Source organism: Triticum urartu, chromosome 2 (genome assembly GCF_003073215.2).
Source record: "Triticum urartu cultivar G1812 chromosome 2, Tu2.1, whole genome shotgun sequence".
In the NCBI taxonomy this organism is placed as follows: domain Eukaryota; kingdom Viridiplantae; phylum Streptophyta; class Magnoliopsida; order Poales; family Poaceae; genus Triticum; species Triticum urartu.
The window spans coordinates 203,502,178-203,513,044 of record NC_053023.1 but is presented as its reverse complement, the minus strand read 5'-3'; the positions used below and the strand labels follow the sequence as shown (position 1 = coordinate 203,513,044).

At 49.6% G+C, this 10,867-nt stretch overlaps 1 protein-coding gene across 1 annotated transcript; it reads left to right on the top strand.

Annotated features, from left to right (window-relative positions):
- The first annotated feature begins 1,653 nt into the window (after positions 1–1,653).
- On the top strand, positions 1,654–4,603 carry LOC125536769 (beta-amylase-like). The gene is made up of 7 exons (XM_048700024.1): positions 1,654–1,992; positions 2,087–2,155; positions 2,239–2,637; positions 3,074–3,238; positions 3,327–3,599; positions 3,669–4,121; positions 4,221–4,603. Exons 1-7 carry the CDS (start codon positions 1,789–1,791, stop codon positions 4,425–4,427), a joined length of 1,770 nt encoding a protein of 589 aa, XP_048555981.1. The 5' UTR covers positions 1,654–1,788; the 3' UTR covers positions 4,428–4,603.
- Positions 4,604–10,867: the final 6,264 nt, after the last annotated feature.

The window sequence follows — 10,867 nt, the reverse complement described above, 5'->3', positions numbered from 1 at the left end:
AGAATTGAGATCTATTTACGGAGGTTGTACATGATTCGAGGATACGGCAAGCGATACTTTTACCCAACATGGGTGGCAGTATGATCTTAGGATTGGCTCACCTTCGCTTTAGGAGTTATACGGACTCTACATGTTTCTTTGTATTCCGCCTTTTCATTTTTCGTTTGTACGAAAGGACTTTGTTTGGCTGTGTGCATCTTAATTATGCAGAGGCTGAGTGTAATGCTTAAAAAATTTAAGTCATAAAGCACCTCTTTTCGAAAAATTTAGATGACTGACCATACAAAATGAGCCAATTTACATTGAAAGAAAATCAAAGAAAAAACAGTGCAAAAAAGAAAAGAGAGAAAAATCAGTGAAAAAAGAAAAAAACAAGAATTAAACAAATAAACTAGAGTAAACCGAAGAAGTAGGGAAGAAAAAATAAATAAAAACTGAACAAATGCAACAACGATCAAACCCGAACGAGCACGCATGTTAATGGGCGGCCCATAGGCATCATCCGTTACAGGCTTAACCGTACAGGACCCACATCCCATTCTCCGTGCAGGGCCGGACCATGTTACTTTTTTGTTTTGTTTAAAGAGGTGAATCGAACATGCGATCTCCTGGCTTATTGTTCGTTAACACAACCAACCAGCCAACCGACTTGACGTGATTATTTATAGCTTTTACCTTCTTATAATCTTTCTTTATTTTCTTTTTTTGCTCGAATGGTTTTGTTTGAGTTTTATTTCTATTGTTTTTAGAATGGTCTTTTTGCTAAAAAAATTAAAATACATGAATTTCCTTCTCAAATTCATGAAGTTTTTTTTCAATTCGATGAACTTCTTTTGAAATTCAATGAAATTTTTCAACTTCAATGATTTTTTTTCAAATTCGATGAACTTTGTACAACTCTGATGAAATTTTTTTCAAAATCAATGAACCTTTTCCAAATTCAATGAACTATTTCTAAATTCGATGAACTTTTTTTCAAAATCGGTGAACATTTTTTAAAATTTGTGAACTTTATTTAAAATTGATGAACTTTTTGCAAAGTCAGTGAACTTGTTTTTCAAAATCTATGAAGGATTTTCAAATTTGTGAACCTTTTTGAAAATCGTTGATATATTTTTTTGATGAACTTTTTTTCTTTTTCGTTATGTTTTCTCAAATCCGTGGACATTCAAATTTTGTTTAATTTTTTTAAAAAGGAATCACATTTTTCTCTATAGCGCGGATAAAGTTAGTTCTTAACGTTTGGCGTTACATCGTCGCAAAAAAAAAACGTTTCGTGTCACAATCTTTCACAAGGGCATAGTTGGTCTAGTTGTTAGCCAAAAGAAGCTCCGCCTTTCTTCCTGGCCTCTAAACTTGAGCCTGTCCACATGTTGAATCTACAGCGTAGCTACGCTGGAGCTATCACTGCACACTGCCAAAACCAAAGAGACAAAATAACAAACACCCAGCCTCTCTACAGACCCAACATTCGCCGCGCCGCGAGATAACGAAACAGGAAATGCTACAGACAAGTCGAGCAGAACGAAGAGGACGTCAACGAAAACCACATGCGCACACGCGCAGAACCACAGCTCACGCAGACCACACCTTGGTGGATACCGGCAAGCAGGCAGGCTCCTCCCATGGCTGCGCATCACCAAAAAGGAACGAATTCGTGTGTCACGCGGATTCCATGGCAACGGGGAATGGCCACTTACATAAGTATACAGCGACGCCAAGACCACAAAACTATTGGTCGCAGCAGAAACAAGTACGGGAAAGAAAATCAAGAACCGTGTGCACACCATGCTCGCGACCACGCCGTCGTCGTCGGGGGTCAAGTTACAGCCATGGGGGAGTTGCCGGAGAAGGGCGGCATCACCTGCTCTTCTTCCACCGACGGCCACCGGACGGATCGTCGTCGATTCCGGGAGGACGCTTCCCTCCCCTCTTCCTCTACGAGCTGTCGCCTCCCAGAGCGCGCAGACCTCTCGTGCGCCACAGCCACAGGTACATCGACACATGCATGCATAGTAGGAGTAGCAGAGAAGTGTTTCTTGCGCCATGAACTGAGTTCTTGTATCGTTGGCGATTGCTCGCGCAGCCTCCGCCGTTGGATGTTGACGAGGAGAAGATGCTGGCCAACTACGTCCCGGTGTTCGTCATGCTCCCCGTAAGAACCGAAGGAGCAAATTCATGTGTTTTTGCAAGCTTTGGTGGCAATGCTTCTCACACGATCGACCGACACCGTAACAGCTAGAAGCGATCACCGCCGAGAACAAGGTGAAGGACGCGGAGGGGCTGAGGCTGAAGCTGCGGCGGCTGAGGGAGGCGGGCGTCGACGGCGTCATGGCGGACGTGTGGTGGGGCATCGTGGAGGGCGCCGGGCCGGGGCGGTACGAGTGGCGCGCGTACAGGGAGCTCTTCCGGTTGGCGCAGGAGGAAGGACTGAAGCTGCAGGTCATCATGTCGTTCCACGCGTGCGGCGGCAACGTCGGCGACGCCGTGAACATCCCGATACCGGCGTGGGTGCGCGACGTCGGCGAGGCGGACCCGGACGTGTACTACACTAGCCCCGGCGGGGCCAGGAACCAGGAGTACCTCACCATCGGCGTGGACGATCGGCCCTTGTTCCACGGCAGAACCGCCATCCAGGTACAGCACGGCCGCACGACCCTCGCTGTATCAGACTGAGAGCATCTCCAACAGAAGCGCTATATGAGTGCCGCACGGTATAAAAACTGTTTTTAGCATGTGCGGATCCGGTTTGGAATCTTCAGCAGCCGCATAAAAAGTGCGCGTGCGCTGTAACTAATGCAGCGCGCGCATCAAAAAGGCATCGCACGCAGCATATTTAGTGCGCCCGGTCGCGCGGACTGCAAACTCTGGGCTGCTGCAGATGGGACCGTTGGACTCGCGCGCGCAGCATATTTTGCAGCGCTTGTTGGAGCAAACGTCTTCTAGCGTCCTAAAAAAATTTACTTGCGCGCTGTAAACCTATTTTTGGGCGCCGCGCATTGGGCGGCTGTTGAAGATGCTCTAACACAAATTAATCAACCGGTTACTTATTTGTGAGCCGCTGCAATTCCAGCTCTACGCGGATTTCATGGAGAGCTTCAGAGAGAACATGGCGGACTTGTTGGAGTGTGGCCTGATCGTGGACATAGAGGTTGGGCTTGGCCCTGCCGGCGAGCTGAGGTACCCATCCTACCCGGAGAGCCAGGGGTGGGCGTTCCCCGGCATCGGGCAGTTCCAAGTACGCTCGAATCCCGAGATATTCAGAACTACTCTAGTACTCTGTCACGGCTGGTTCAAGTTGCTCAAAAAACGAGTCGTTCCTGCAGTGCTACGACAAGTACCTAGAGGAGGATTTCAGAGCGGCAGCGACGGACGCCGGACACCCGGAGTGGGAGCTCCCCGACGACGCCGGGGAGTACAACGACGCCCCTGACGACACGCGCTTCTTCACGGCGGACGGCGCCGGCGCGACGTACCTCACCGAGAAGGGGAGGTTCTTCCTCACATGGTACTCCAGCAAGCTGATCGAGCACGGCGACAGGATCTTGGACGAAGCCAACAGGGTCTTCCTGGGCTGCACCGTCAAGCTCGCCGCAAAGGTACGTCTCGCACTGACATCTGCAGCGAGAAAGAAATTGCTGAAGAAAACGACGAGCCTGATTTTGCAGGTGTCGGGGATACACTGGTGGTACAGGCACCCGAGCCACGCGGCGGAGCTCACCGCCGGGTACTACAACGTCGACGGGCGGGACGGCTACCGGGCGATCGCGCGCATGCTGGCGCGGCACGACGGCGCCGTCCTCAACTTCACCTGCGCGGAGATGCGGAACTCGGAGCAGGCCGAGGAGGCCATGAGCGCCCCGGAGGAGCTCGTCCAGCAGGTGCTGAGCGCCGGGTGGAGGGAGGGGACCGAGGTGGCGTGCGAGAACGCGCTGCCCAGGTACGACCGGCGGGCGTACAACCAGATGCTGAAGAACGCGCGTCCCAACGGCGTCGACCTCGGCGGCGTCCCGGCGCGCCGCCTCGCCGCGGTGACGTACCTCAGGCTCACGGACCAACTCCTGGCCGGGAACAAGTACCGGGCCTTCAAAACCTTCGTCAGGAAAATGCACGCCGATCAGGCAAGCCCAGTTTTAGCGCCTTTGGCGGGCTATGAGCCTGTGACTTCTTACGACGTGCTCTGAGCTGTGTGTGTGTGACGTTCGGTTTTTTTGTTCCAGGATTACTGTGCCGATCCGGCCCAGTACCACCGGCCCCTGAAGCCTCTGGAGCGGTCGAGGCCGGCGGTACCCATGGACCAGCTGCTGGACGCGACGTCGCCGGAGGAGCCATACCCGTTCGATCCCGAGACGGACATGAGCGTCGGCGGCGACCTCGCGGAGCTCATCGACTGGGCGTTCGACAAGATCGAATGGATATTCGGTTGAAAATGCCGCTCTTTGTACCCCACCCAGGCAAATCGGGTCGATACACGCACCCTTGCCGTAACTAGTAGGCCAATTAGTAGTACCGGACGTCTCTCAGCAATATGTCCACGAAAAAGAATAATCCATTCGTGGGATACTAATACAAGAAGCATGCATTGTTTTTTTAGAAAAGACCATCATGACTAGTTTTATTGATTGAAAATAGGAATTACATTGTCCACAAGGTTTGAAACGAGAAAGCCTAAAGGCTCATCCGTCCAACTAAGAAAAATCTTATTACAATAACTGTAGTTTTTTTTTGAGTTGATACAATAACTGTAGTTAGTTAGCACATGCGCTGCTTGGTTACAAGGACGTGGGCAACACTGAAATTTGACCTTCCTGATCAAGGAAGAAAGATCCACACACTTGGTAAAAATAGCAGCTGCTTCATCCCACCATCTAGATTGACCATCACATGATTCTATCACCGTTGTGGAGTCCGACTCTGCTTCAATCTGGGGGAAACTAAGTGAATTTGCAAGAAGCACGCATTGTTTATTGCACGATTTATGTGCTGTCGGGCAAACAAAACAGAAGAACAGAAATGTAACGGTTACGGACTCGCGGGACTGATCAGAACAGCAACGAAATGCGATTCCACGACACACCACCGGTGCATGTGCGCGCGTACGTGCCCGTACCCTGCGTTGCATTCAGTGCATGCATCATGCCCGTCGATCGTAAAGTTTGACAACCACACTGGTCCCACGCAAGAAAAATGGAAAATATATTGCTAAATGTGACTTGTTGTGTAGTGGCCTTTCCAAAATGATTTGACGAAAAGCACGTGAACCCGCCCAGATGGACGGAGCAGCAATGGTACGAGTGGTACCGCGTGACGCCGACCGATGGGGGGTTTTGGAAACGTGCATAAGAGAGAGCAGTAACGGTGGCCGTTGGACGGCTCGCGTCGATCGATTAGTGCGAGATTTTCTAGCGGCGGGGAGGCGCTCCGTCGCAGCGCATCGACGTACGTACTGACATGACATGCCCTGATCCCTTTGGGTAGGTAGCTGATCGATCGGCATCGTGGCCTCCGAGCCTGGGCGGTCGGTGCGGTTGCAAGCCTGGGCCGCATGCCTGGGCAAAGCTGCTGCCTGGTATGTGCCTGAGATTTTTAATTTTCTAGCCTGGTCAGGCAGCCTAGAGAGGCAGAAATCATATATTTGACCTAAGGTCCAAATTAAATCACAAACTGACCTTGTTTTAAAAAAATTTCACTCTGCTGACCTTTTTATGTGGCGTCCGACAGCTAGGCGCCACACATCACTATGCAGCGCCTCTGCCTTAGGCGTCGCACCTCCTGCCAGCGTGGCAGCCCTGGTCCAGTTGCGGCCCCACAGACAGCACTGCAGCGCCTCAGACTTAGGCGCCACACTTGTAATGTGCAGCGCCTAGCTCTTGGGCGCTGCACAGTCTGTGTTCCATTTAGACTGGCCCCACCCTCTCTCCCCTCCCCCCCCCCCCCCCCCAAACCCCCCCCCCCCAAACCCTTAGCCTTGCGCCTCTCCTCTCTTCCCCTCTCCCCCTCTCAAATCCTTCTCAAATCTTGCAAATCCGAAGTATTTGACTGTCGATTTCGAAGCCAACCCCTCCCTTAAGGTAATCTCCTTCGATCCCCTCGTTTTCATCCATAGGAATTGTCACATTTGCTCAAATATTGCTACTTTGGGGAAACCCTAGTTTTGGCTTGAATTTGTAAATTTGTATTGAATCATGTTATGTTTCTTTGCTAATTTGGGTTGGTTAGGCTTTCATAATATGCTAGGGTTAGAGTTATGTGTGTTTCATGTTGGTGTTAGGGTTATGCTATGGTTAGGGTTGTGGTTATTGTTAAGTGGGGGTTAGGGTTATTAATTCATATATATGTTATGGCATATGTATTTTGTGCAAATATTTTTTGTTAAGTACTTACTTGATATATGTGTGTTTTTTATTATTGTAGGGATGGGGAGAACATGTGTTTATGTTCATCATGTGGATAAAGAGGCCTTTTTGAAAGGCAATGTTGAGCCGGACCCGGATGAGCTTGACATGGTGTTTGAGAGTAGTCCAAGCTATGCGGAGCTCTTGGACCAAGTGAGGAAGGATTTGAATTGGATGGACCCAAGTGACGTTGTTGAGTTCGTGGGAAGGCATAATGTTGGTTTTGGAATGCACATCCGTTGAAAGACAATGCGTGTGAACTCCGAGCAACGTTGGGTTGCATACAAGAAGACGGTTGCCGAATCTCTAGACAAGGCTCTTGAGTTATTTGCCTCCAAGAAGGTTGAGTCTACTTTGAATTTGGACTTGAACCGGAACCCCTCCCCGTTGGTTGCTAGCACTCCACCACCCATGAACCAAGATCAAATGAGTGAACCTCATTTCACGCAACAAGATTGGCCAACATTGAGCCCGACTCCAAACAACCAAAATGAAGGTTTTGAAGAGGAGAATGATGAGTACGAGGAGGATGACAACGAAGTTGATCTCCATGACAACAATGTGGGTGATCTCGACCAATATCATGTGCAAGAGACAATGGACCAATCCATCCCTTTTTCCCGTGCATATGCATCGGACTCGGATGACGATGGTCCCGATGAAGAAGTTGATGAGGAGGGGTTCACACCGAAGGAGGCCCAAGCATTCAAGAAGGTATTCGGGCGGGATCACAAGACACCATTGTTCAAGGATCTTAGTCTCGCGGATGAAGCCGTTGTGGATGGTGGCAAATGCATATCTCTTGGAGCTAGGCCAAGTTCTCACCGTGATTTGGAAGACAGCAAGAACGGGATATATCCCGGTTGTGAGTTTCAATCCTTCTTGGAATTGAAGATGTGACTCGACAACTACTCGGTTACGCATTATCGTCCACATAAAATTGGCCAACTCGGACGTCAATGTGCGTTACACGGTCAAATGTGAAGTGCCAAGTTGTCCATGAATTGTGCGTGCAAGGCCATGGAAAGGAGGTCCCACTTGGCGCATAGTGAGTTGTCTACCAAATCACATGTGCCGGCACAAGAATGCGGATGGCAAGCTTGTGTACCAACAACACAGACAACTCACGTCCGAGTTCATCGCTTATAGGCTTTCCAACCAAATATCCACACTTCCAACAATGAGCATCAAGAGTGTCATTGACCTTGTGAAAGCCATCTTTCATTATAAGGTGAAGTACGGCAAGGCATGGAAGGCAAAGCAAGCCGCATTCAAGATGTTGTATGGCAATTGGGAGGAAGCATACAACCGACTCCCTAGGTTGTTGTTAGCTATGGCCACTACAAACCCAGGCATGGTTCACGTGGTTGAGCCTCATGGGCACCAAACATTGATTCACAACGGGAGGACTGTCTGAGTATTTGGCCGTGCATTTTGGGCCTTTGAGCAATGCATGAGGGCTTTTGAGCATTGTCGGCCCGTCATCGCCATTGATGGCACGTTCTTGACCGGACAATACAAGGGCACTTTATTGGTTGCAATAGCAAGTGATGCCAATAACCAGGTGTTGCCTTTGGCTTTCGCTTTGGTTGAGGTGGAGAACAATGATAACTGGGAGTGGTTCTTGCGTCAATTGAGAACAAGGGTATTACCGGCTGAAAGGGAAATTTGTGTCATATCGGATCGCCATCCAGGAATTCTCAATGAGGTGGTGGTTGACATTCCCGGACATAGAAAGTTGCATCATCGATGGTGCATGAGGCACTTTTGTGCAAACTTCTATAGGGCATGTGGTATCAAGGAGTTGGCCGATGATCTTCAAGATTGTTGTCTCGCTTTCACCAACAAGCGGTTTGCCACATTGTTCAATGCATTGCTCAGACACAAGAAACTTGACCCCGGTGGTCATGAATTTCTCAGTAAGAACATTGTCGAAAGGAATATGTGGGCACGTGCTTTCGATGAAGATGGCCGGAGGTACGGTCAAATGACAAGCAATATGGCAGAATGCTTCAATAAGGTGCTCAAGGGTGTACGTGCATTACCTGTGACGGCAATAGTTCAATACACATTTGACAAGATGAATGGATACTTTTTGAAGTATTCAATGGAGACGGATAAGCAGATTGCTGGTGAGAACAAGGATAAGCACAAATACTATTTCCCACCAAAGGTTGAAGAATGGTTGGACTTTCAATCACGAAAGGCAGACTCCCAAGAAGCTGTACTATATGACGACAACGAGTGGAAGTATGAGGTGAAAGAGCCTGGAGGAACCAGAAATGATGGCCACCAACACGGAGGCCGCGCTTTCAAGGTCTCCCTAACACGGTGTGATTGCAGCTGCATGAGGCCATCGTTGCTTCATCTCCCATGCTCGCACTTGTTAAATGCAGCCCGTGTTAGGAATGTGGACGTCAATCACCCTCTTACTGTGAGGGAGTCCGAGTTCTCAATCATGACGGTAAAGAATACATGGGCTCCCCGGTTTCAGCCATACTTGGACCAATCACAATGGCCGGAGTATCATGGAGTTCAACTATGGCCGGACCCGGAATTGAAGGTCGTTAGACGGGGAAGACGTAAGACAAAGCGTCTTAGAGGTGACATGGACAGATGGGGCCGTGGTGGCGGTGGAGAATACGGCACCGGCCAATTCCAAGAGCCTCGTGAGCAATCCTGTTGTGGGGACTGCAGTCATGGGGGACACAACACAAGAACTTGTCCCAAATCAAGAAAAAGATCAAAGAAAAATGATGCAAGCACAAGCCAAGCAAATGATAGCCAACCAAGTCAACCAAGGAGTAGCCAACCAAGTCAAACAAGCCAACGAGGCACTAGGCAACAAAGAGGTCGTGGTGGTGGTAGAGGCCGTGGTGGTGGTAGAGGCCGTGGTGATGGCCTAGGCCGTGGGGATGGTCTTTGCCGTGGTGAAGGCCTAGGCCGTGGTGATGGTCTAGGCCGTGGTGGTGGTGGTAGAGGCCGTGGTGAAGGCCTAGGCCGTGGTGATGGTCTTGGCTGTGGTGAAGGCCTAGGTCGTGGTGATGGTCTTGGCCGTGGTGGTGGCAGAGGCCGTGGTGGTGGTCTAGGCCATGGTGGCGGTAGAGGCCATGGTGGCGGTAGAGGCCGTGGTGGTGGTCTAGGCCGTGGTGGTGGTAGAGGCAATGGTGGTGATCTTGGCCTTGGCGGCGGCCGTGGTGGAGGAATGTTCACTTGGCTCAATGGACCATTGCCGTATGTCACTTACTATGATCTTGTTCTTTTGGCTCAATGCTTGTGTTGTCATTTTGCATTGTGTGACTAACTATTATATTGACATTTTCATAGGTATGGAAACAATGAAGGGGGTGGAGGACACGGAGGCGAAAGGTGAGCTCCCTTGGTGGTCGGAGGAGGGAGAAGAAGAAGAAGAAGAAGAAGAAGAAGAGAGGAAGAAGAAGGGACAAGGACCATGACTTTTTCTATGAACCAAAATGTGTGCTACTATGTGATATGAGACGTAAATGACTATGTCTTTTTGGCTAAATGTTTATGTATGACTATCTGATTGGACACCTCTATTGCTATGTGTGTATGAGTATGTGATTTGGACTACTACATGTGATTTGGATATGATTATGTGCCATCTATGTGAATCACAAAACATAAAAATCACTTTGTATATGAAAACAGCAGATAGTGCAGCGCCTAAGGGAGGGGCGCTGCACTATAATATGCAGCGCCTCACGCCTGGGCGCTGCACAGTACAGAGCAGCGCCTATCCCTTGGGCGTTGCACACTCACTTAGCATTTTTTTGGGCAGAAAACATACTGGAAGCTTCTGTTGCTCTCTGGACTGGGATGTCCAGAAGTGCAGCGCCTAAAGAGTAGGCGCTGCACTATGGTGTGTGGCGCCTCTCCCTTAGGCGCTGCACGGCTGGACATCTATTTGCTGCACTCACCCCCCCCCCCCCCCCCCCCCCCCCACACATCCCCACCCCCACACAAACCCGAAGCTCAGTGCCTCCCTTCTGCCCTCCTCTCTCCCCTTCTCAAATCCTCCTCAGATCCGGAGTATTTGATCGTGGATTTCGAAGCCAAACCCTCCCTTAAGGTAATCTCCTCCGTTCCCCTCGTTTTCATCCATAGGAATTGTCACATTTGCTGAAATCTTGCTACTTTGGGGATTGGATTGGATTTGCAAATATTTGTTGAATGATGTTAAGTTTCTTTGCTAATTTGGGTTGGTTAGGCTTTCGTGGTATGCTAGGGTTAGGGGTATGTGTGTTTGATGTTGGTGTTAGGGTTATGCTATGGTTAGGATTGTGTTATTGTTAAGTGGGGGTTAGGGTTAACCAAGAATTATCGGTTTTGTAGGCATGGCTTCATCCGGTTCCATGACGAGGCCACCGTGTGCTAACCAAGAAGACATGCCGAACAAGTGGGAGGACGCATCTTTGAACAAGGTGAAGGAGAAAGATGCCAACATCCCG